Below are 26,756 nucleotides of genomic sequence, written 5' to 3'. Positions count from 1 at the left end.
CACCTCTTGAGCTGTGTTGATCTTGGCTTGTCTCAGCTCATCCCAATAACTTTGATTTATATCCCAGCAACTGCTTATGGACTATAGTCTCTCTTTTAGTAACATTGTCTGACTGTAAGCAGAGAATTTTCCAGCAATGTGGTGGAATTCTCTATCCTTTGGTGAGCTGCTGCAAAAGATAGTCTCTGTTGGAGCATGTGTGCATTGGGTGGTTATACAGATTAAATAATTTTATTTTTAGTTTGAACATATCTTGATTTCTAATTATTGTATCTGGTTATGTGATTGTCAAGCAGGTGGAGGTTTGGAACAGTTTCTTTACTGGTCTTCTGGCTAGACACACTATTCTGGCTTCTAGTTTCAGTATTTTCCTGACTACTCTTTCCTCCGACTGTTCTTGTATGGTGGTGTCCTTATCTTAACTGGCCTTCTTTAGTCTCTATTGGAAGAGTGTTGTCCTCTTTCTCTGGTTGTTCTGGTATAATAGTTACTTTATGTACCATCTTGTTTTGATTACATTTTGTCTGAACCTGTGTTGTGCTCAGTATACTAGATCAGGTCTTGATCAGATTTAAGACTTGTAGACCCAGTGATCATCAAGGATGGCTTTCTGTGCTGATAAGCACCCACTCTATTCAGTGTTCCTTTCTTGTCATCTCTTATAAGCGTGCTTGCTCTCATGTGGCATGGTCACCATCAATGTTTGGCACTCCATCGTTTGTGGAGCCAGAGTGAGAATGTACCTGTGACCAGCTTGAGTGTATTTGTCGTCTGTATAACATCAGTCCTGGTTGCTAATCTCATCTCTCTTCCTCTGTCTACAGAGCGGCTGGCATTCCAGTGAAGGAGAGGGTGAAAGTATCTCAGAACTGGAGGCACGGACGCTGCCGGAGGGAGACAGTCCTGAAATGGAAATGCAAGCAAGTGGCTCCTTTCTCTTCTACTTTGTTCTGTGTCAGCTGCTGCAGGGCCTTGAGTTTGCATGTGTACACTGAAATGAGGTGTTTCCTGCTCCTTGTGATCCACAGGGTCTTACAAGTGATGTTGCTGGCTAGCTGGATGTGGGGTAACTGGAGTTGCTGTCTTGCCCTAGGTATCCTCTCTGAGAGCTGAGAGTTCCTTTCTTAGTAAGAGCTTGAATTTGTCATCGATCTGATCTGTGAAGTTCCAGTTGGATTTAGCAATCTTTACCACAGACTTGAAACTATTAGGTTCCTGTCTATTGCTGTATACCATTAGCAATTTTCTGTCCTCACAATGAGCATACGTTGGTCCCAGGTGTGGACTTGTTTGTCTCCCATGCTTTATCCTGGCCCCTGATTTGGATGTACAAATCTGAAATGCTAATTACCGTTCTTCTACCTTATGCTGCTTCAGTCTCCTACCTTATGCATCTCTCCGTCTCAAAAATAGAAAAGAAAGTATATTTGACATTAATGAGAGGAGGCTGTTAAACTATTGCATGCAAAGGTGTACTCAGCTTTCAAAGCAAAGCATAAGTCTCTTGTCTGAACAGTACATCTACATTTTCAGCCTTCATATCATCAGACAGAAGGAAAAATTAGAGACTATGGTTTGTTAGTTGCTGAAGAACAGGGACATGCTACTGAGCTTTCATGCCTTTCTGTGCTGTGTAGTTTGAAGCGATGGATAATGTGCCACTGCTTGTCTAAAGTCCTGGGAGCAGCTGTAATGAGCAGAGTGTTTTTGGTGCAGGTTGTATACCTGCCTTTGAAGTGCTTGCGACCATCTGTGAAGATGGGTTCTGTGGATGTTAGAGATCATTACTAAACCAGCTTCCCAAGTGAAAAGGCAAGGACTGATTTAATGAGGCCACCATCCAAACTGCATCCTCTAATTTTCATTTATCCTGCTTCAAATTTGTCATTTTTCCTTATGAAAAAGCCATAGAAAAAGGTAAAAAGCTCATCTGCAGTAGGAGGAGAGCCACAGAGACTGGCTGTAGTCAGGTAAGCTGGATATTCACTTGCTTTTAGAGGGCTGCGTAGGAGTGGAGGAAGGAAGGGGAAATCAAAGCCCACCTAAAACCAAAGCTGCTGCTACAAATATGCCTCTTATTTTTTCCATGCATATGAGCTAGTCCCAAATGAACATTATAACCTATGTTCAAATGCTTTGTCTCTGTGACAAAAAGCCTGTTACTGGAGGTGAATGGAGGCAAGCAAGAACCTTCTATCTAATAAACAGTTTGGCCTCTTGCTTGTGCCTGGTCTCTTGTGATGTTATGAGGTGTGGCTGTGTCTAATAGCTCTGCTGGCACAGAAAATCATGACCCTTGAGGATGAAGGATCTGCAAAAAACAGGGAGACAGGTTTTTATGAGAAGTCACTCTGCTTTCAAAACAGTTTGTTCCTGAATAGTTTGAAAATGGAAAGGCTGCTCTATAGAAAGCCTCTGGTTTTGCTCAATGTTTGCGTGGGTATTGGTGCACTTGGCAAAGACTGTGGAGTGGAGACAATTTGACACATCCATGCCCCATAGGACATGAGCCCTGTATCTCTTTGTATCTGGCCTTTGTGATCTCTTTGTATCTGGCCTTGTCATATCCAGAAGGCCTATTTGCTAATTCCTTGGTGGCTACACAAAGGTAAGATCTTGAGCTAAGACTTCTCTGCCCAAGTATGCATTATGGCCAGTTCTATATTTTGGTTTTGTTTCAAGAATAAATAAACTTCTTGTGATGACAGACTTGATTTGGACATTGCATGAGTGTCTCATTCTCAGTCTCCCAGGAAGTGAAGTATATTTTCCACTTGTAGTTTCAGTGTTCAGAATACTTTGGAAGAACTGCTTTAGCAGTCCAGTGCTCTTGGGCCTGGCACCTGTCTGTGGGAAACCACCACTGTTGCATAGATAGCAACGGGCAGATCAGGTGTATGGGCTCTTCTGAAAGATGGGCAGCAGAAATCAAGAGATTGCTCTGCAATTTCTTTTGGCTCAGCAGTGGAAGAGTTCTACATGAAGAAAAATATCTTCTCTACGTTATGAGAACAAAGTTCTTGGATAGCATGAGGCTTATCCTGCTGCTTTACATGTTAACACACAGAGAAAGCAGGAGGCGGAGGACTTTGTAAGAAGACCTGTGTTATTTGGTGTGACCTGCTCCCCTGCTCAGATGCATGTGAAGCCGTGGCAGCTTTGTGATCTCTGCTGGGGATCAGCAAGTAGTGTGCAGGATCAAAATGGACTGTTTGCACCAAGAGCTTCATATTTAAGGCTCTGTTAGAAATGCTTGGCATAGCTTGCAAATGACTGATAGTCTTAGTTTCTTTAAAAGGGCTTATGAAGAGGGGTCAGGGAGGCTTAAGTATTTCCTATCTAAACTCACTAGACTCTTGGCCATATTCTCTTTCAGATATTCCATGCTTCCTTTTCTTCAGCTTTCGATTAGAAAAATGCCAGCAATGTGATCTGCTCTCTCTGTTGCTAGAGAAGCTTCACTTCATGGCTGTGCTACTATATTAAGCCCTGCTTTTGCATGTGACCAGCAGCTTGAATTTCAGAGTTTTCTTGACTGGACATTTGATTTTGTTGATATGTTTACATGTGCAATCTTTTTTTTCGTTTTTGTATGTGAGGCTTTTTGTTTTCTTCTCCCCACTCCTGCACCTCCCCAACCCACTGTCTGTTTGCAGTTTGATGCCCTGGATGGAGCTGGATGGCGAGTATCTCTACCTGTCTCAAGCAGAGAACATCCAGGCCTACCGGCTCTGTCCAGATGGTACAGGTTTGCAGCGTCACCCTCAAGCTATCTTCTCTGGCCACCAGGAGGACGTATGTCGCTTTGTTCTTGTCAACTCCCGCATCGTCAGTGGAGGGGGGTAAGTTGGATGAATGAAGGAGCCCAAGGAGTGTGGCAGTGAAGTTGAAAAGGTCTTGTGTAACTTCAGCCCAGAGCCACAGGGTTGATCTTGCTACACAGCATCCTCATGCTTAACTGTGTTCAACTGCTGCTGCTTCATCTCTTATGATTTGATTCTGTCCTGAAAAGGCTTCTACTGCAGCAGTGGTGGAGCTGAATCCCATGCTGTGGAACTTATAAAATATCCTTTTCTCTTTAGAGCTTGTGCAGCTGTCCACAGGATTGTTGAATCAGGACTGACTGATCACACATCCAGGCTGATGTGCAGTTTTCATTTATTTCCCTGTTACAGTCAGGCTAGACAGACTGTGTGCTGATATTCAGAACTTCTAGTTAACTGGGACCACAGTGATGAATAAAACTTTATAGAGACAAGTCTGTGTTTATTAGACCTACTGATATAATTGTGGAGAGGCAAAAGACTGCCGAATATTCCAGCACACACATACTTCTCCAATCAATTTTGCATTTGACTGGCTTTTTTCAATACAGCAAATAACAGAACTGTTATTTATAAAGTTTTAGCTATTAATATATACAGCACTTAGGCACAGAACTGGGAGATACAAGCGTAGCTGTCAGCCCTGGATACCTTGAGACTGCCCCCTGTGAAATGTAGCCCAAAATTTAGGTGAAAATGAAGGCATGCATTTAAAATTCCATTAACTGTATTGGTTGAAAAAAAGTCTAAATGTTTTTGTAGTTAATTCAAAACACAACACCCTGCACAGCTGCTCTGAAATGAATGAAAAGTTGAGGCTTGGACATGGGTGAGAGTGACCTCTCACTTCTTCCTTTCCTCTAGCCATTCAGCATCCAGCCAGGATTCTGGCAAGCACAAACCGGTAGGAGGAATGGCTGCTCTGCTAGTTTCTGCAGCTTAACTGAAAGTGGAGGGTGAGAAGACAGCCAGGAAGATTTTTGTGGGCAGCAGATCAGGCTTTGACTGGCCAGGTGTGAGACTACAAGAGAACAGGTGATGTGTGAGGTGTGGAGAGTTAATAATGCTCCCACAAGAGATCAGTCCCAGTCTTTTTGTGGCACTGCTAAGCACTAATGGGAAGTGGGTATCCAATGGAGATGCAGCTGATACAGACTCCCTGCTGGGGGGTTTGTTTTTCAGAGATGGAAGTATTGTCCTTCACAAGATCCATGGCTCCTACAGTGTCAAGTTCTCTGCACATGAACAGGAGGTGAACTGTGTGGACTTTCAAGGTGGCCTCATTGTCAGCGGCTCCAGGGACAGAACAGCGAAGGTGAGCAGTGATATTCCAGCAGCTGCAGGTGCTGCTGCAGAGGTAACCTCCGAGGTCTTGTACCACAAATGTTTAAGCGTCAGCAGAACTGTTGTGAGCCCTGTTGTGTGTGGCTGCAGGAGGAGCGCTGGGTATCTTCACGTAGGCATGTGTCTCTGAAAGGATGCTTGCTGTGCCAAGAAGTTTGGAGTCCTTTGCAACATCAACTGCTGTTTTAAACTAGGAAGTGCAAAAGGCAGCAGCTGTATTTTGCTGCTTTCCCTGTACATCCATCTAATGCTGTAGTAGAGATCCATGACAATTAGTTTGAAATTTGCCATATGTATCTCAAGCACATTCTTGCTTTGTGATGCAGCACTGCTTCATATGCTCTCTATTGTGTACTTGATCTCTTTAAGAGATATCTTTTTCTAAATATGTGGGGTTGTGATTTATTTGTGTGGTGTGTGTGTTGTTTTTTTTTTGTGGTTCTTGGTTTGTGAAGTTAGACTATGAATACTGTAAGCCCTCATTTTTCTCCTTCAGTTATCATTACTGGATCTTGTTACATAAATTTTGCCTATTTCTTTTTGAGGCACGACCTTGTTGGTTTTTGTCCTTCTGGATCTGGTTGGTGTTCCTACATGGACCTGGGAAGTTGTTCTCTTGAGCTGTAGCTATCTCTGTTTTAGTAGTTTAGGAAACTCCATGTAGTTGTTTCACCCTTGTCCTGCTATCATGATGCAGTACCTGTTGCATCTTCACAACTACTTGTTTCATTGTTGGAAGTGATTGCTGTATGTTGAAAGCTTTGGCTGTTACGCAGGGTAGGCTGATGGATACTCTTGGTCCCTGCTACCTGTTGTAGAGCATTAATGGAGGTAAGAGGAAAACCTGCTGTTCCTGTTTTGCAAAAGTGGAAGTTGAGGCAAAGAAAGATTTAAAGGTCACTTTCAAAGTTTTATAGGAAGCGTGTGGTAGTGGGTAACTAACTGACAGGCTGCTGAGCAGCATAACCCTATCTATTCTCATTGGTCCCTCTGTATGGGTGCACTTCTGGGTAAAATCACTCCCAAGTAGAGCAGTGTTCAGAAGCAAAGGGCACTGTTGGGGTTGCTGCTTGCCTCCTGGGAGCAAGGCCTTGATGCTGCTTTGTCTCACACTTAAGCAGGGCTGCTCCTCTCTGTTCTATGGAGGCTCTTTGCTGGGAGATTGTCTTCTTGCTGCTTCCCTGGCAGCTTGAGGACAGACCTCCCCGACCTTGAGAACAAATTCCTGAAGGCCAGAGGGGAATTTAAGGCTGTTTTTCTTGCCCACCCCATGCCCCCCACAGCATAGGCTCTAGGGATGCTCACCTCGTATTTTTTATCATCTCTTTTGTAGGCTGCCTTGTTTGCATGAGTGAGACTCTTGGAGGGTGTAAGGGACTCCCTACCAGCCTTTTAAAGGGGCTCTAAGTGTCTAAGCTATTGAGGGCTCTGCTGAGTGTTGATTAGGACTAAGCTCTGAAGAGCTGCTAATGTACATTCCTGTGTGATAGGCACCAGATAGTGTGCTCTGAGCAATATTTTTAACCTGTAGGAGATAGGGATGCCTTAAAAGAGTTAAGCTTTTCTGCTGCTTTTGCTGACACTAGGTGCTAAATTCCCCGCTGACAAGAATAGCCTGCAATCCTGGGCATTATCAACAAACAAACAAATAGGGCACTCCCAGCTTTGAAGTCCTGAAGTGAAACATTGGGGGTTGGTAACAGCAAACTGGGGGACTCAAGTCCTTGCCAAGAATGAAGGCAAGGTGGAGAAAATGACAGCCAGAAGCAGAGGCCCCAGCGAGAATTTGGGGGTCTTTATTAGGACCTGGAAACAAAGGGGTGTGTGCAGTGAACTGGTGGAAGGGGCTGTGCAGGTATGCGCTGATGGGGGAGGGAAGAGATTCTGTCATATTGTCAGTGAGCAAGGGGGGCCTATTTGAAAATTGCCTGGGGTACACTTAAGAAACTTGGTTGAAAGGGGCTGGGCTTATAAAACAAACAAACAAACCAACAAAACAAACAGGATAGCAAATGATGAATTTTATAGATAATATGAATGGAAGTTTTTCAGGGATGGTATGAAGTCTTCACACACTCTTCAAGAGAACAGCAGAAATTTGAGCAAATACCACTTCTTGTTTATTTAATTACTGAAGATGAGAAATCTGAGTGCTGCCCTAGAGAGAATGTGGTGATAGGGGTGCTCTCTCTGTTACCAGTGGGATGGAAGGTTATACTCATAAGCTGAATCTTTGTGTAACTTTTAAGTGCTTGTTTCTGCCAGTGACTGAAGGTTCTGCTCCTCAAAAATAAGTAATGAGAATTCAGGGACAGGGTCTTGGGGAAGGCGAGCATGGCAGTTCTTCCAGCACAACATTAGCAGCACATGTCCTACCTTCTAGGTGATGTGGCATAACATGCATCTCTCTCTTTAGGTTTGGTCCCTGTCCACGGGCAGAGTTGGACAGTGTCTACATACAATGCAGACAGAGGATCGAGTGTGGTCCATTGCTATCAGCCCATTATTAAGGTAACTGAGATCTTTTTATTCCCCATTTCTGACAGAGAGAAGTAAAGGAGTTGAATAGGCTGTGTGCCCACAAATCTCTCTGAGGGACCAGCGTGACACTTCAGGGCCTTGGTCTGGGTGGAGGCTTATCAGGTGCTTGTGCCTGCAGCAGGAGCTTGGGGAAGAGCATGTGGCCTTTGTTCCCCATAACAGCAGAGTGACCTGCTCATAAAGAGGCTTTGAAAATGGCCCTGCCTTCTTCCTGTTACTGTCTCAGGTGGGACCTGTTCGTTCTTACTTACAGTGTGAACTCTCTGATTTGCTAATTAGAAGCAACAAGCCAGATCCTCTTGAGGTTTTCTGTACTGAAAAGATGCCAACTTATGGCAGAAGAGATGCTAAGCAAAAAGCTCCCTGCTTGGGAGCTGTGTGCAGTGGGTAGAGCTCAGTTTTCTCTGAGCATGTTGCACTGGGAAAATTGGAAGTGGAGTTCAGGCATGAGGTTTTCCAGCATCTGTTGCTTGTAGTTCTGTGCTTGTAGTGCAGGAATAATGCTACAACTTCAGCATGGTAGGCAAGGGTGGTACCTACACAAGTGTCTTCCAGGGTGTTTCAGAGAGCTCCTGTTCTTAAGGAAGTAAATATCTGAGAAACTTAAAAGTCTTGCTGTTAAACCAGTATGCTGACCAGCAACAATCTGTCTCTTGTTCACTGTTAAGCTGGTCTTCTGCATGCAAGAGAGATTCTTCCTCAGCCTTTCTCAAAGAAGGGGGGAAGAAGAGCTATTGTTGCTGCCCATGTGATGTCTGCAACTAGTTGTATTTCTGTTCTGCACAAGCCTAAAATTCTTCCCACAACTGCTGTCCTCATTAGATTTCCAAGTTTGTTTTGCAGGCATGAGGAAGTTAGTGGTATGGAGCTAATGGCATTATCAGGGAAATGACCCTTGAGGCCTGCTATGATTTTGCCATTCCCTTGTCCCATTGCTCCGAGTGTTTGAGACAGATAGTGTTTTTGAAGAAGTATCATGTATGTAAATTCTGCTGCAAGATGTTAGCACAGAAGATGGCAAAGGGCTTCTATCTGCAGGGGCCCCTTTTCTAGCAGACAGACTGGCCCTAGCACCATGGCTGGTTAGAGCCCAGTGGCATACTGCTTCCTACTCCTAAGGGATGACCTACTGAGGTGGCCCCTTGTCAGGATGGTGTTTCTCTCCCTGGTGTGCACGCTTGTACACACTCTCTGTCACAATATTTACCCACAGTCTCCCTGCCCCCCCCTTTTCCTCCTTGCAGGGTGATAAATGGGAGGTGGTGGTAGAACAGCTACCCCATGAACAAGCAGGCTTACATTTTGCACTGCTTTTTTTTTTATGAGACTGTGGACTGTACCAGCCTCCTCTGCTAGGCTACCTTACCGCCTCCCCTTGCTCCTCCATATTTTGGGGAAGGGGGGGGTGGAGAATTAGAGCCAATTAGCCACGTCATTAATTCTTCAATTTGACGGCTGATATAGCAGGGCCTGAAACACGCTGCTGACCTTGTATAATGGGAACCCTGCTCCTTAACATATTGACGATGGGAGAAGTTAATTAAAATTCCACAGAGAGAAGGTGTCGGCTAACCTATAAACCTGTCGCTTCTCAGAACAAATCGCGGCCATCCTAGAAAAGAGAGAGGATCAGAGCAGGAGGGCATGTGGTGGGGGAGGGACAGGGCAAGGGGCAGGGGAGATGAATTTTTCACTAATAGGTTTTATTGCTTGCTGTCTAATGAGGATGAGTATCAAAAAGATAATATCTGGTTTCTAGCAAGATCTACTTTGGGGAGCCCTGTGGTTTCTGTTTTATTTGCAAGAGCCCATATTTCACCCATGTGCATTCCCTATGCACTTGTGTGTGAAGCTTTTCCTCCTTTGCAGTCCCCATCCTTCTTACTAGAGCTTGGATGCATTTCTTCCTCAGTGAGGCTGAACATGACCTATAACCTCCACTTCCTCCTAAACATTTGACGTGCCCTCCCGATTCTCCCTTCCCAATTGTGCCGCTGTAAACTGAGAGCTCCTCCATGAGAATGGTTAGGTCTGCAGGTGTAGAATCAGGCTCCAACCACCGAAGTATTTAGGCCCATCATTGCTGAAAACCCATCAGCTCTCTCTACTGTGGCCACGTATAGCTCAGTAACAGCTCAAAGCAGTTGTGTGTGGTGGGGTAGGAGCAGGGACAGTTCCTGCAGCTCTAGCCATTCAAAAGTGCTCTGGAGAGGCTGCAGTTTCCTGACCTGAAAGTTTGCCAAGACTAGGACTCTAGAGAGTAGCCAGGGCTGTGCTCTTGCTGAACCTCAGCTGTTAATGGGCAGGACTGAAACTTTTCTTCTTGCTTTTCAGTGATATCTTGCTCTGTGTGAAGCTCACTTAGAAAGTATCCCATGTGCTTCTGACCCACAGCTTCGTTTTCTGCTGTAGTCCTGCTCTGTCTGTACACCCAAACTAAACGTCAGAGATTTCTGCTCCTAAAGTACAGTTCCTCTGGCATCAGGCATCCTTCTTGGGTATTCTGCTTTGATTTGTCCACAGTTTCCCTGTGTCACTACAGAGATCCTCCTGCAGATGTGCTGAGCTAGGGAGGAGGCTTCCATGTTCTCTCTGTAGTGATGCTGGGCTGGCTGCTTGGAGGGTCTGCAAACAGCGTGATTCCTGTAAGGGAGTGTAAGTAGGGTGAAAGGGTACCAAGAGTACTGGATCTTCTCTTCTTACTGTGTGTAGGAGAACTGTGCTTAGTCCTTTGTATAATCTTTTCAGCCATGGGAGTGCCGTCACATCCCTATGGGTTATTGGAGCTTTACTGCTTTGGGGATCCCTATGAGTGCCTTGCAGGGCAGTGGGGATGGGAAGGGTATTGTGTTCCTTCTGGGTTTTCAGCAAATTTTCTGCATAGCTGTGCTGGTTGGTGTGCTTGGGACAGCAAGTCACATGTTGTGTGTCACATCAGGACTAGAGGAGAGTCTGAGAGTATCCTTAAAATAGGATACTTAAAATAAGGGTGCCTCAGCTTGCTGGGGCAGTTGGTTTAATAGGTCTTCAAAGCTGTGCTTCTCCATACATTAGTAAAATGCTGTACTTAAAGAGAGGCTGTGTACCCTAAACCATGTTTCTTAGCTGCTTGTAATCCCCTTCCCCCCAACTTCATTTGCCGTTTGAACTCTACGTCATGTTGATGTTAAACTTTCATTTACTGGTGCTTGCTGGAGTGACTTATGTGTGCTCAGGGACCAGGGCAAGCCTGAGTGCAGTGGACCAATTCAAATGTGCAAGGTGAGGCAAACTGAGGGGTTTCTAGTGGAGTAGTGGCACCTTCATGCTTTGTGATTCCCTGAGGTGGCAGTAGCAAGGGAAGAGAAGTGACCACCGTACACTGTTTAATTTGAGGAATAGGTTTATGGAGAAAATGAGGTCAAATTGCCTGGCATTTATGGCTGCAGAAATGTAGGATTATGACATATGTTGTACTAATGAAATGTTCCTTTATTTAGGGGAAAATTTGCTGCATTTTTTTTCCTACTGATAGAGAAGCTTGTAAACTGTAGTGGAAAGAAAAATGTGGACTTTATTATATTCTTTATTAATCTTGGATTTGGAAATTCTTTGGTGTTGGATTAAAAAAATATTCAAGTCTAACCTGGCTTTTTCTGCTGGGTCTGGCCACTGGCTTTTGCTGTTTGGATTTTAAAATACTTACCATGAGAGCTGTTTTTTCCATGTTGTACTTGAAGTGTGTTGGATTTTAAACCAAGAGAAGAGATGATGAAGGTACAAAAATGGCTTTCAATGGGCAACTGTAATGCACCCTATTGCAGCAGGGGTGTGCTTTGGGTGTTCAAGCCCAAAAGATGGTCTCTCCTTTTCCAGCTGTGTCATTGATCTACTGCATTACTTGACCTCTCCTTGCAAATATTGCCTTTGTGTAGCGCAGGTTTACACCAGAGAGAAGGAAAGATTGTGCCAAAGACCAGCTATATGCACTGGATCTTTAATTTAAAGAAAAAACAAGTAGTTCTGTGAGCAGTTGAATTTTAAAAGCCAGGCTTGCACTCTCTCTTCTATTTATGGAGTGTTGCAGTTGAGACCTGACTCCTCTATTTTAACATGCTAATTTGAATCTCTCTTAAGCTTATTGCCTCTCCCATGGAATATTATGAGGAGGTAATATCTGGGGAGACCTTTGTCCCTGTGGACAACCTCAGACAAATTGCAAAACATACCCAAAACTTGCTGGGGAAAGGAAGAAATAGAAGGGTTACTGACAGGCACCTTCACTGAACGGGCCTCTCTTCCATGGGGATCAATGAAAATGATTAATTTTGAGGGCTTCTTTTTAGTGGTCATCTGGAAGCTTTTTGTGAAAGTTAAACAACCTGATCTTGGGTATTGCATTAGAACAAAACAACTCACTTGAGTCAGAACAATTTTGCAGTGGTTTTAGCTGTATAATTGAAACCCTAATGTGCATCACCCCCACCTTCATTTCTTGCTCTGCTTTTATCAGCAGATATCTGTTATTCTGTATCAAGATGAGCTGTTGGCTCTAGCGGTGCTCTGTTTTGACCTAGCTTTGTGCAGTTAACCTCTCTGAGCCTTCTAGGAGTTGGGACAAGTAGCTGGGTTTTATTCTGGTTTGTGTGTTGCCAGCAAAATAGCAGGCAGCAATAGCTCTGCTGTCCTTTGGGAGCCTGGTCGGTTTGAATAATTGAGAAGGGACTCTGACCTGCAGCTGTTTCTTCAGCAGGGGCAGGAAGAACCTGCTCAGCTGTGAGATCCCAGGGTGGACTTGCAGAGTTAGTGGTGGTGTTAACTACCATCTCTTTCTGGCCTTGGAGACTGATCTGCATGTGGGTTTCTAGATGTGTGCTAGTCATAACTGACTTGGTGCTCTTTCACCTCCAAGCTGAAGAGCAGGAAATGAGTATCGGTTTCTCCCCTCTGGAGCTAAAATGACACCTGTGTCTTGTCCATGTGCTCTGACTGTTCCCTTGATGTTGGGAGGAAAATGTCTTTATTTTACCTATTTTATTTGTGTGATAATGACTCTGTTTGGTCTTCTTCACATGGGTGGACACATGAACATATATGTTCCTTTTCCCTATCCTCTGGAAAAAAACACATATGCAAACACTTGGATAGCCTGAGAAAGTGCAACTTATCTTTCTTCATTTCAGTTTCTTTCCTTTGCCCTCTAAAGCTCATATGGCTGATGACTTTGTTCCATTTTTGTCACTTTTGGCCAATACTCTAAAATATATATATAATTTTTTTTTTCCTGTGACTGTGAATTGGCTCACTAGCAGTTGTGGGCAGGTGAGCAGGTTTTGTGAGGCAGTAGCTGAGCTAGAACCCTGGCAACTGTTTCTAATCCTGTTGAGCAGTGTTGCATATTGAATTCCACCCCCCCCCACCCAGCTTTTTCTCATCTTTCCCCTTGCTTGAGGGGAATGTCTGTCTCTGAAATCTTGGTGGAAGCATCTCTCTTGTGCTGCTTGGTTTGCACAGGAGAATTCATATATGTTTAATCTATGTGACAGAAGAAACTTAGTTGGGGGGGCTGGCAGCCTTATGGTTTGAGGTTTCTGTTTCCAGTTTTCAGTCATTTTCTCTTTGCTTTTTAAATTGGCGGGGGGAGAAGGTGACTTCACCAGACCTTGGCTGCTGTTTACCTTTGCCCGGTTGTGCAGCGTGCCTTTGTTTTTCCACCTTTGATCAGTGTCCTCCAACAGATAATTTAGCAATTGCATCCTAGGGTGGAAGTGTGGAGTTAATGGTAAAATTAAGGTTTTTTTCCTTTCCTAACTTCTCTGGCTGATGGAGCAGTGAAGGGGAGAGGGGAGGTGAAGGGGGCCATAAATTCTAGACCTGGTGATTCCACTCCTTGTAGAGAAACTAAAGCCTCTGATGTCTCTTCAGCACTTTCATTAACATTTAAATTAAGGGTTTGTTTTCCAGGCGGCTTCAGTCGCAGCCCTTTCATAGCCTGACACATGGAGGCTCTTCTCTCTCTCTTTCTCTCTCTTTTTCCAGCTTGCAAATCAGTGTACAATAGTAATCACTGCTGTATTTTTTTTTTCTGATCTCTCAAGAGGGCGGCGACCTGACAAGCTGTACCAGAGGTTCAAAGAGAATCAGAAATGGAGTGCAAAGGTAGATGAGCAGGAGGATGCCAGGTTTCACTCCTACAATTAGAGTCATGTCTGTTCCCTCCCCTGCCTTTCAAAGTGCTACTTTTGGGGGTGGGGAGGGACAGAGAGGGATGGACCTTTCTTGCACGGTGAGAGCCCCAGGTGCAGGTGCCTCTAACCAGGCTCAGCTTCCACTGTTACTCCTCCCAAATGAGGCCGAAGGTGTCATTCAGAGGATGTGAGCTCATGCCCTGAGGTAGGAAGTGGAGCTGTAGTGTCCTAAGATAGCAGCCTAGCTCCTCTAAAGGAGTGTTGATTCACTCTAAGGACAGCAAGAGGCTGGTCCTCAGCCTGCCATTGGCATTTGAAAGGAGGGTGATTGTGGAGGATATTGCCTGTCTTCTGTGCTACAGCGCTGGAGTCATGTCTACTTTGAGCACTGCAGCTTATTGTAACAGTAGAGGAGATAGCTGGGTTGAAGTGTCCATTTGGATCTTGGCTTACAATAGCCTAATCTGTGCCTTGTTGGAGCTAAGTATTTCTGGTATCGGAGCTAGCTTGTTTAACATCAAGAAGAAAAAACTGACTTCTACCTGCTTCAACAATTGTGTAAGAGCCAAGGAACAAGCAGACAGTTTTAGGAAGGACAATGACTTGCAGTGGACAAGCAGTATAGTAGGATTTATGTAAGCATGAGTCTTTGTCCTAAAGCTCATTTGGAATCTTCCACTTCTCATCTTACACCCAGTTGGTAAGCACTGGTAGGCTGTTACCTCTGTGAGCAATCTGATGGTAGTTGGGGTACTCTGAGTAGCACTGAACTGGTGTCTTTCATGAGCTAAAAGTGGATAAAGGCAGAGAAAAATGAGCCAACACAAAAGTGTTTAGCATAATGAAACCTTCAGCTTGCTTGCTGTGACTGTCACACTGTTTGTGTCTTTGCTCTACCACTGCCCCAAATTTGCTTGCTTTTCATTAAGAGCTTGATCCAGATGGTCTTTGAAGGATGCCAACAGGATGAGAACAGCAAGCTGGCAGTGGGATCAGGAAGGGTATTTCCTGTGTGCAGTTGGATATGATACATAAGGAGGCATGCCAGAACTTTCTTCAGGATTGGCCTTATGTGTGCTGGTGGTGGTGGTGATGATTTATACCAAGTGACTCTTCTGGAGCACCTGATTCAAAACCATGCACTTTCAGAAGCCCTCTATACATGCTGAAAAGTGTTTCTGTTATGGGATTTGGATTTTTTTGCCCTTTTGTGTGAACTACTATAGATTGTAGTCAGTCACTTCTTGTGTTACTGTTGTCAGCTTGAAGCATAATGTCTAACTGTTGTGCTACTGGGTGTATGGTGGTGGCTCTCAGACAGTGATACAGAGCAACTTTTCCGGGGCAGGTGATCTTGTTCATGTTCCAGGTGCTCCGGAGCTGTGTTGGGATGTGCTTCTCTGATCCCATTTGACCCATGCTCTGTGTTACACCACATGTCTGCTTGCTCTGACACTGCAAGTGGGTCCTAACTCTTCTCTGTGAGAGATTTCTGAGTAGTCCTAAGAACTACCACAATCAATGTCATCTTGGTATCTTTATCCTGTATAATGCAAGGGGCATTCAGAATGCCTGCTCTGCACTGCTGGCATCCAGCCACTCCTCCAGGTGCTTCAGCTTTTGGAGGTTCATAGACTCATACCCACTGAGTTTTTCTTCTTCAGGGCCCAGTGTCAGATGGAACCAATAATTAAAAGGTGTTCTAAATGTTGGTTACAAAGAGGATGGAGACTCCCTTTTTACAAGGAGTCACATGGAAAAGACAAGGGGTGATGGGTACAAGTTATTCCTAGGGAGATTCTGATTAGACACAAGAGGGAAATTTTTCATTATAAGAATAATCAGCCATTGGAATAATTTCCCCAGGGAAGTGGTTGATTCCCCAGTATTAGACACTTTTAAGATTCAGCTTGATAGGGTGCTGGGCCATTTTGTCTAGACTGTGCTTTTCCCAGTAAAGGTTGGACTGGATGATCCTTGTGGTCCTTTCCAACCTGGTATTCTATGGTTGTATGATGCTGAACTTGTTTTGTGAAGGCCACAACCTGCACAAACCAGAGCTATTGGGAATGGCAAAGAGGATGCTAAGTAGTTGTCACATAGGGTCTTCAGTCATGACTTCTGAGCCACCTCCAGTGTTGTTCAGTCTGTAACTTTTCAATGAGGAAGGCACTAACTGGGGTAACTCCTACTAAATTCTCTTTGGAAGCTCCACTGTATTTATGGGTGGGGGGATGCCTGCCCTCCCACCTTCCCCCATGTTGTCTCAAAAGGCCCTGGTGCATCTTTGATTAGGTGTAGGTCAAAAGAATTTCCACATTGTGACCTTAATAACTGGGGTTGATTGGCAGGCGGTCTGCAGAGAGGGAGCAGCCTGTCCCTTTCATCTCCCTTGGTGCTGTGCAGGGACAATGGGCCAGCATATTTTCCTTGTTGTTCCTCATTTGAAAAGGGTCTGGTATCTCTACTAGGTACCTGTGACATGGGGGTCTTGATTGGGGTCTCATAAAGGGCCCTGTCAGTGTGTCCAAAGGCCAGGAATACAAAGGCGATCAGTGGGTGGGGGTCTCAGCTGACCACTGAAGAAGGGAGGGGAGGGTCCTGGAAGCAGTGGAGGGAGAAGCAACCCCTGATGGGAGACCTTAAAGAGGGGAGGGGGGTTGGAGGCGGCCCATTTTTGTCCCGAACTCATCAAGCACATCTGCAGAATTGTCCCAGCCACTGCCTCCCGGTTTCAAAAGAAAATGATCGTTTGATAAACCGTCCTGATTCACGACTTTCTCACAAGGGAGGGAGACCCACCTTTGACCTCTATGATTTCACATTGGGCCCAGCTCCCCCCCATCCAATTGCTGGAGAAACTTTGAAATGCATCCTTTGCGCTCCCTCTCTTTCTCCCTCTTTCCCTTCACTCTCTCTTTTCTTTCCCCTCTTTTTTTTTGTCTCCCCCTCCTCCTCTTCCCACCACCCCCACCTTCCTCTCTCTCCCGCTTTGTAAAAAAGCAGGCGTACTGCTTTGGAGTTTAGGCAAGTAATTAGTAAAATCTTTTCTGTAGCACAATAAAACCAGAGCGCTTGGCCTGCATATTCCCACAATTTACATACTCGCGGGCATTTGAGAAAACAGGTGGCATTCCTAGTGCATCACTGCCTATGAAAATCATTTGGAAGGCAGGAGGGGAGGGTGCTGGGACCCACTCGCTCCTGCGAGCTATAGGAATGTGCATGAATATATTAAAATGTTTTCACACAATGCGTGTATTTTCCAATGGGAAGAGGCGTCTTCTGGATGAAAGGCGGCTGGCCCAGACACAGGCCTCATCCGAACGCTCTTTCCCACTCGGGGTTTGTTTGCATGGACCATATAGAGAGGGGGCCTGGGGGGGGAGGAAGGGGCAAGGGTGCTATCTATGAAGAGTAAATCTTTGTGTGCCTCTTACCCGCTCCCTGTCTGTGGTCCCAGAAAGTCGAGTTATGAGGGAACAGTGTCTGCAGGGGGGGGCTGGAGTGGGGAATCATCAGGACTTTCTGCAAAAGCTTTTGGAGGCATTGCAAACATAGAGAGGAAATAGGTTGTAATGGAGCATATAGTGCTTTGACTGACGGGTTTCAGGGACTGCAGCAGGAAATGACTGAGAGGGAGCTGGCTATCTTGGGCAGTATTAGCAAACTGCCTATTCATAACAGAAAACACTCTTGCAGTACTTTTCCAGCTTCATCGTATTGTCCAAGAACAGGCTGCTCAATGCTCAACCTGGGCAATGTATCCAGCTGTTCCTCTCCTTTTTCCAAAAGGGTAATTATTCCAGGCTGTGCCGCAGGTGGAACCCAGCAGTTCCCACTCCATTTCAGTTGGGTACCACTTAGCTGTGTTGCCTCCAAAGATGTTCTTTGGGTACTTTCAACTTGTAGGGTGTTGAGAACATGTATGGTGAAACTTGTGTCTAGAGAGTGTAGATCAAGGATTTCCTTTCTAATGGACAAGAGTTGAAGGAGAGAATTGAAGTGAAGGGGGGAAGACGCTGAACACAAGTAATGAATGTCTTGGCTTAGGAGCAGGGGGTGTGTGTGGGGTTCAGCCTCAGGGATACTGTTTTATTTGAGAATCCTGGGGCAGACTGCAAAGTGGCCTTGTTGGTGGAAACGCTAGGTTGGTGGCTGGATTTTATTTTTTTTTTAATTTTGGTGAAAATGCTTTTTGAAATTTCTATGGGAAGTGGTGTAGCGTCAGCATGGGGATCTGGATGCCTGTCTCATATGTGCTACAGAGCCTTTGTACAAAGCTCTTCTGGACAGTCATCCTGTCCAGATGGGTTCTGCCTTGAGGATTTACAAGCCTGCCTGCAGCCAGCCAGAGCCACGGCAGCACGAATTTATGGATGCTATGTAGAGCTATTCCAAAGCCCACACAACCCAGCTCAAGCCCCTGCTCTCCTGAAGAAACTGATCAAACACAGGTCCCAGAACAAGGCATAACCTCTTTATAGAGGAGTAGGAAGAGTGTTACTGAGACATATTCCTTAGCTAAGCCAACTTTCTTTGTCCTTTCTCTTCTGGACAGAGTATCTCTGTTGACAGGTGGGAGAGAATGTATTCTTCAACCCTGCAAGGAGCTGAACAATTCAGCATCTCAAAACCTTTTGCAAAAGAGTATTCTTGCATGACAGCTATTCCTAACATGGATCTGCAGAAATAGCAAAGCTCTGTAATGCATTTTCTCCCAGCTGGCCTGCACTGGTCATACTGGTGTTGGTCATGGTGCAAAGGTCTCTAACCTTTTGTTGGAAACAACCAACTACCCAGCTGGCAAGAGGGCTTATTTTTTATTTTTAATTATTGTCTTCCCAATTCCTTGCTCTCCCCCTTCATCTTTCTGCATTTCTTAAAGAGGCAGTGGAGGGAAGAAAAGCTTTGGTTTTTGTTTGGGAAGGGGGTTAGAAAGGGGGACATGGCCCCTGCAACCTCTCATAGGGGTGTCTTGTCAGGGCGCGGCATGAAGGGCACAAACAGATCATAACCTTTAAATGAAAATGCGATGGAGGGGAGAGATGAAAGCAGTGAAACAAATTAGATACATCTAGAGGGGGTGCTCAACTGGAGAAAATTAGCATTTCTTCCTAATTGGAGTGCAGGGCATTCCATTACAAGGTTTCATTACAAGGAGGGAAGCACTGGGCCTCTTTGGGGGATTCCCCCCTGCCCTCAGTTCTTCTAAAAGTAAAGAATACATTTGGGAGAGAACTGAGGGAAGGACGGAATTTATCAGAGTGAAGGTTGCAGACTGCTGCTGGAATAGGATTGATAGTAATACACCAGTTCTCTGTTTATTAAGAGAAGAAAGTGATGATTGTGTGCACTTGAAGTCAAGTGCTAGTTGGAGTCTTCCTGAAGGAAAGTAAATAGTTTACAGGAGGCTGCAGGTGATGGTAACTTTCTGATGCTGGTACTTGCTGGATCAAATTTGTAGACTGTATCCAAAAGTTTGTTTGAAGCACAGGGATATGTATTTTATTACTAAGTTCAGTGGTGTCAATTCAAGCTTGCTTTCTACTGCATATCAAGTCCATGCTGTGCAAAGCACTTGTTTGAGGCAAGTCTGTCTGATTCTGCCTCTTAACTAGAGCTGTTGTGTCCAACAGGAATTTGGAGAGATCCTTGGGAAGGCAGTGTCCATCTTCCAGTGCAGAATGTCTTGTGACGGCACTGGGGCTTGTGCATAGCTTTGTGGTCCAAATAGCTTGCACCAACTTGAGAAGCAGACATACATGGATGCTCTTTATATGGGTATATTTATGTATAAATGGGTGTTAAGAGTAACTTTGAGGGAATTCAAGTGACAAGGTTTTGCATTGCACCTCTGGATTAGGAGGGGAGGGGAAGGCAGTTTCTTTTTTCCAAGCAGGGACTGGATTATTTATCAGTCAGTGCTCTTGGGAGAGGGGGAGCAAAAAGAGGAAAAAAAGAAAGGCAGATTTTCTTCAGCCAAGTGGTAGGCAACATATATTGCTCGGCTAATCTGTAGTTACAAAATTTCCTATTCCAGCTGAGGAGAGGGAATAAATAAGCACAGGAATGTAGATTGTAGGAAACTGCTGAAGGAAGAGTCCTGTCCGCACAGAAGTGATTCCTAGCAGAGTGGGACAGGGTTTATGGCAGCAGTGCTGAGCTGGCTCTGTCATCTGTGTGCCCAGGATGAGGTTACAGATGACATGAATTTGCAGAATTCGTAAACATAAATCTCTGACTTAATCCTTGCTGCTGAATTTGGGCATTTTAATACAGAGCATAGCACAGCCCACAGGAATATCTTCAGGCCTAGAGAAAATACTGTTAAAATGAAAGCATGGCTCAGAGATGGGCTTTCTCCCATGTTGAGTCTGGCACATATGAGGATGATGATGTCTCCTATCCCAGCCTTTTCCAGCCACCTCAGTTCTCACAAAAGATGCTTTGCAAATTGTATAAAATGAGAAAGTGCATCAGTATGACTCCAGGTTAGTAAAGCAAACTATGTTTTAAACACTGGAGGACGTAGAGAGAAGGTGGGAACAGCACCAGAGTGGCTGGAATCTAGAGAGGAGCAAATAACTAGGAGGAGATAGTCAGGTTTGAAGGGAAACTGGTTTCTCTGAAGAATGGGAATTTCTTTTCAATGTGTGCAGTTGTGCATCTGGCTTGTATGCTAATACGCTTGAAATACAGCATGCCAGAGTGCCCCTTGCCTGCAGCTAAACTTCAGCTTCCCTTGGTAGCTGGCATCCTGCATCTCTGTTGTGAGTGGAATCAGACACTGGAAACATGTGGACAGAACTGTGTGGCTATGACTCTTTCCTTGGCTCCATTGCCTCTGGTTTCTTTTTCTTTCAGTGTGAAACTACTCCAGACTGGAAGGCAGATTGGAAATTATGTTCCCTCTGCAGTATTGCCTGTAGTGTGTTCTGTGGTTCACTTTCTAGGATTTGTCAGGTCTTCTCTACCTTCCTTCCCACCTGCACAAAGCACAACTGCTGCAACCATTTTCTTGCTCTAAAGAGATGTTGTGTGTTCATGACATTCCATTCACCATCTGTGCATCTGCCTCCATGTGGGATGTACTCCTACTGCTTTGTAGACATCCTGATACTTCACAGGTGCAGGGCTAATTTGGGGCCAGGTATTAAAGCCAGCTTTTAATGTGCATTGCCCTAATTAGTAAATCCTTGTTCTCTTCCCTCTGAGGTTGAGGTACATGTTCCTCTAAGTCTAGCTGTCCATCAAAGAGGACTTGAAATGAGGCCCTGCTATGGTTGGTAGATACGGGAGCTAATGAAGAGAGAGAGCCCATTTCCTTTGAGAAGAGAGACCTGTACCAAATGATTGATAGTCCAACAGATTTATTAGTGTGGGGGCTGGATAGAGGCTCGCATGCTGGAACTCAACCACTTTTTTTTTGTCAGGGGAAAAAGAAGTCTGGTGGTCATCTGTGTATGTACCTCTTGCCCCTCCTCCTCCTCCTGCAAAAAAAACCAAACCACCTAAAGAGAGAAGTGATCAGAGGATGCAATTACAGACTAATGTGTGCCAAGCAGCAACTGTTACTATTGCTGTGCTTGGTCTCTGCCTTCTGGTGCAGCTGTCTTAAGGTTTGCACCTGTGCTTTGTTCAGTGACCTGCTTTGCCTGTCCAGGCTGATTTAATGAGGGATGGGGATGGAGCAGAACTGTCTGATGGAACAGGATTTCTCTTGCTTCTTATTTTTTGTCTTGTGCAGAACATTGATTAACACATGTGGCCTAGAGCATGTTTTCCTTTTCCATATGCTCCACCTGGATTTTTTCCTCATTGACAGTGGAGAAGCAAGGGACCCTACTCCAGAAATTAGAAAAGCAATAATGTTTCTCTACTAATCTGTCTTCTGATGGTCTCAGAGCAACCTGTGAGCATGAGTTGTGTGCAGACCACTTCAGATAAGTTTGTAGCCTGTCAGAGCAAGGACTTCACGTTTCTTGTATGTGATGGAAAATGTCAGGTACTTTAGTAGTATTGAATGCAGGTGAACAGTGCTGTTCCCGCTGTGCAATGGTTCTGTCCTCTGCTTCCCAAAGTATCGTTTGTGAGACCCTGATGGTCCTCAGACCTGTGTTTGCTCCAGCTCTCGCAGTGAAGCCAGTGATATGGGTCCCTGCTGGTCTAGGAGTGACTGAGACTGGTTGAAGCCTCAAAGCCTGGAGCAACCAGTTAACTCTAACCTGCGTCAGAAGGGGCAATGAACCAACGGGGTCTGAAGAGGAGATACAGGAGAGTAACCCTCCTCTGTACCAAGTAAATGGCTGCATTACTAATTTGTAACTTGGTTTTGTGGTCTTTCCTCATATTTGGTCCCAAGTCAAACACTTTGCAGAAGTTATTGATATTTGATTGCCTTAATTATCCAGTTTTGGTAAATACAGTCTGAAAAGAAATGGAGAGCAGGATGGTGGTGGGTAAACTTGAGTGTGGAAGTGTTATTCACCAAATCCTACAATAGTAGAACCAGAGACATTTGAAATTACTAGGAGATAGTATTTCTTCACACAGTTTGTCATGAACTTTCTGCTCCAGAAGGTTATGGAGGTAGATGATGCCAGCAGTTTTGAAAGGGATTTGACAGATTCATGGATAGCAGGTCCATAATGAAGGACTAGATGGGGATACATTTTTAAAAATCCTTAATATAGCAATTGTGGATGCTGGGGCAGTACAAAGAGAATGGCCACTAAAAGTTGCCAAGTTTACGTGTTCTTTCTAAACAGCATCTTTTAGTACCACTACTGGAGACAAAACAGTGAGCTAGATGGGCCACGGCTTGACCAAGGTGTGGGCATTTCTCATGTGCTTTGGCAATGGTGGGTCAATCCAGCATCTATCTATCCCAGTGTTTGATGTCCAGCAGTGGTCAGTAGTAGATGTCTAGGGAGAAGGGTAAGAAACAAGACAAGTGCATAAAGATTCTTTTCTGCCTGTTCCTTCCCAGCTTCCAGTGAAGGAGAGGTTAAGGTTCTCCTGGCTAGAGCTCTGCTCTGTTGATGGTTTTAGTATTTTTACCAAACCATCCCAATTCTAGTATCAATGGCCTTGTGTGAAGCAGCAGCAAACCACCAGTGCTGGAAATACTTGCTGGCCAGTTGTTATTTACAATGGACTTCACCTGTAGGCATTCCTGAGATGTGGTAAGCTCGTCATTTCTTTACAGTGCAACCTGTGACTGGAGTCCACAGAGATGCAGCCTAACCTGAATTGATGGTCGTGTAATTGGATCTCGTGTATCCACATGATAAAGATCAGTGACAGCTTCAACTGGGACTAACTTGCTGCAGAATCAAGTACTGACATTTTAATGTGCTCATTGCACTGGAGGATGTGTGAGTGAGCTCGGTTCTGGCATTTCTTTATGTGGGTGTTTGACTTGCCAAGTCAAAATGGTTCTTTTAATAACTGTGGTTTTGGATGAGATTTCCTAACCTTTCAGAGTGCATGGGAATAGAGCAGGCCATGGAAGGGAAAGGAGGAAACTGTGGTTTCATGCACCTGCCCACAAAGCTGCCTGTGCATCTAAAGCTTCCAGACTTCTGTTCCTTGAAGTGTTGGAGGACTGACTGCCAGCAGGTTGTCCTGTTTCACCTGAATAGCAGCTTACTAAGGGGCAGGAGCCAGTGTGGTACTTCATATTTCTTTATCAGATATTTCTTTATCAAAGGATGTGTTTTAGGGAATCCTCTGTTCCATTGCAGACTTGGGAGATGTGTGGCTGAAGGGACTTCTTCTCAATCCTTTCCAGTGAAACCCTTTCCCTCCTACTTCATTGTCTCTCTGTTGTCTGTATGTTGTTGTTTTTTTTTCCCCCAGTATACTGACATTAAATGTCATAATAAATTATTATTCACCTTCTTGCCTTGTCCTTTCCCTGCCTCTACAGAATCTGTTTTGCCTGATCCCTTTCCTGTCTTCATCTGGCTAATCTCAGTTATCAGTAAAATTTAATAGTTCTTGATCTGCCTTGCAACCCAGCCTGATTACAGATACTGAAGATGATAACTTACACTGTGAACTTTTTTTGTTGTATATTGTTGTCAGGATGGTTTGAGCTCTGGCTCCTGCAAAACTTTTTCAGTGGCTTTTTGCCACTGTGTGATCTGTGTGGGAGGTGGCCGCTAAACATCCTTATGCCTTAGACATGTGTTGTCTGGTTGTTTAGTGAAATCTCGTGTGCCTTTCTCTGCATGCAGGGCTGGGGCTTTCTGGCCTGACTGGTGGTTTTGTTTCTCACTCTAGTGCTTGCTCACAACCAAGCTTGGCCTGAACCTGCAGACGGAGGGCAGGGGCTTCATCTGGGATCTTGGTCGCTTAGGGGCAAACAGATGAAATGCTCCAAACAGCATGAAAAGCCTGAAGCGAATCATATTGCATAGAGTGAAGAGCTGGGGGGGGGGGGGGCTGCCCGGAGCTTTAAAGGCAAGTGAATTTAGGTAGTTGCAAGCATGTCTGTGTTGGGGCTGGAATGATCGGAGCAGGAAAGCTCTAGGAGTCATTTCATGGCTGAGTTAAACACAGATGAGGCTTTGCTTGCCTCCTCCACAAAGCACCTGTGTCTCCATGCCTCAGTGTCCTGGAGCTCTCTGTGTGCAGCATGTGCTACATATACACACTTCTCCCCTTTCACATTTCCAGGTCTTTAGCTTCTTCAACCTCTCTGAGTATTATTTCCTACTCCCTTGCTGAACAACAAATTGAGACTTCATTTGAATCTTTTTTAAAAGATATTAAAATATCACAGAGCTGAGGAGGAAGATCAAGCATTCTGGTTTTAAGTGGTTTGGCTTGTTTCCCCGTAAGTGTGAACAAGTAACAGCTTCTGCCTCTGTATGATGTGGAGAAAGAACTGCTGCCCTTTGTGGGAAGATGATAAAAGTCTACATTTGAGAAGTCCTCTTCTTTTTTCACACCCTGATAACTTGAAAAAAATTATCCCGAATTGGCAAGTTTGAATTTGGTATACATGTGTGTGTATGTTTATGGCAAAAGGAATGAGAAAAAAGTAATTAAGGACTTGTGGCACCAGGAAAACAGATTTCTTCCCATCTCTACTTTTAAACTGAAACATTATTGGGTTTTAGTTGTTCTGGCAAACCTGAAAGGATTTTCCCCTCCCCCTGACCTCACTGGCATGTGTGGATTGCTGGCTTATTGAAAAGTCATTTTCTGTCATATGTTCTAAAGGAAAAGTTTAGATAAGCTGTCAACATATATATGCATTTTTAAAAGAATACTTGTCAACTGAAAACTCTGCCAGTCACGTCTGAAAGTATATTGGGATTGGCAGTCCTGAAGCTTAAAAAATAGAAAGGAGATATTTTTAAAATAGGAGAGGTTTTGCAGCATGATTCCTTAAACATTTTCTGCTCATGGGCACGTGTTTAGATTTTTGTCCAAAGCAATAACAGCTGGACTATTTACTTAAATCAGTTCTACATGTCCGTTTGTTGTAGAGTGTGGGGTTGTAAGAAGAGAAAGCCCTGGACACTCTAAGGTTTGTGATAAGGTGTGAGCATAGGAAACATTCCATGTCTTCTCCCACTTTGAAATGGGCCTGGTCAGCTTGGGTCTGCTTATATTTATTCTTCGTGTCTGCTGCCTAGATGCTGGCCTTGATTTCATGGCAAGCGTATTTTGTTCAGAAGTGTCAAAAGGTTTTTTTAAAGGAAAAACTCTCGAGCATTGATGAGCTAGAGGTGCACAGGATCTAGCTGAACTCATTTCTGTGGCAAGTACTTAAAACGGTTTGGGTGAGGCTGCAAAAAAATTGGATTGAAGTTGAGAAATGGACCTTTCTGTGGGAGTCTTGAGTAAAATGCGAAAGATGTAAATGATCTGAAGAGAAACCAGGGTATTGTGAGACGGAGTTGGGCAACTTCTCCAGTTTGCCACCTGCTGCAGCATTGAGTCACAGCTGTGTATTTTAGGCAGCTCAGAAATTACAAGTCTGTGCCCTAGGGGTTGCGCTGCCTGTCTCCTTGATACATATTGAGTTTCTGAGGATCTCTTTTACTTGTTATCAGGATTTTTGTGACTGAATCATCTCCTAGGGCTTGCTCAGCACTCCTGTGTAGCTGGTGCTCTGATCAAAGTGGGCATCTTCTCACTTGCCTACTTTTCATTTGGTTGTTGTTGCAGAATAAGGACCAAGCTTTTGGATTGTCACAGTTCTTGCTTTCCAGTAGTATGTTGCAATCATAAGGGACACAAGATGAGTATTTTCAAAATATAATAACATAAAAACAAAAAGGCCTTATCGCACTGGAGCTGTGATCAAGTCAGCTGAGTAGGTTTAATTTGTCTATGGGCCTGGAGCTGACCAGCCAGGACAAGGACTTCTATTCTGATGGCAATGGTGATAATTCAAAGAAAGTGTAGATCCTAATAAGTCCTAAGAATCAACAGAGGTACTGTGCCATGAGATGCCTGTTTCTGGCTTGTGGGACAGCTGATGCCAAAATCAGGTGTGACACAGGAGCAGTACACTGGAAGTCATGTGGTTTGGTAAGCACACATGCAGCAGGTTTCCTGGTAGATTCTGCTACAAGCCTTTGGTTCTGCAAAAAGGGAGGTGGAATAAGTGAGGTCCCACTATGAAAAGCAGTCTTGCTTTGCTAAGGGGAAATGGCTCAACAAAAAGAGAACCTGGAGCTTTCATTGCTGTCCTCCTGGTTCTGCTTGCTGCCTGACTTTTGGGGCAGATGCTGAAAGAGGTGAATGATTCTTCTGTGATTTTTCTCAGCAGTAACAGTTGTCACTCTGTCCTTGGCACAGTTGTGGCTATCCTGTCTGGGACCTGTGATGTCCAGTTTCCTCTCTGCAAGTCTGT

At 44.6% G+C, this 26,756-nt stretch overlaps 1 protein-coding gene across 2 annotated transcripts in view; it reads left to right on the top strand.

Moving 5' to 3' along the window:
* FBXW4 (F-box and WD repeat domain containing 4) overlaps window positions 1-26,756 on the top strand; it is a 62,211-nt gene that overhangs the window by 10,281 nt on the left and 25,174 nt on the right. For both annotated transcript variants that reach the window (XM_065068323.1, XM_065068322.1), the window contains exons 2-5: window positions 825-920; window positions 3,657-3,842; window positions 5,007-5,139; window positions 7,585-7,679. In XM_065068323.1, the coding sequence (XP_064924395.1) occupies window positions 825-920; window positions 3,657-3,842; window positions 5,007-5,139; window positions 7,585-7,679 (510 nt within the window). The remainder of the gene's footprint in view (window positions 1-824; window positions 921-3,656; window positions 3,843-5,006; window positions 5,140-7,584; window positions 7,680-26,756) is intronic.

Source organism: Columba livia, chromosome 6 (assembly GCF_036013475.1).
Source record: "Columba livia isolate bColLiv1 breed racing homer chromosome 6, bColLiv1.pat.W.v2, whole genome shotgun sequence".
Classification (NCBI taxonomy): domain Eukaryota; kingdom Metazoa; phylum Chordata; class Aves; order Columbiformes; family Columbidae; genus Columba; species Columba livia.
Note: the sequence above shows the minus strand (reverse complement) of the source record. Positions and strands in the feature narration are given on the sequence as shown.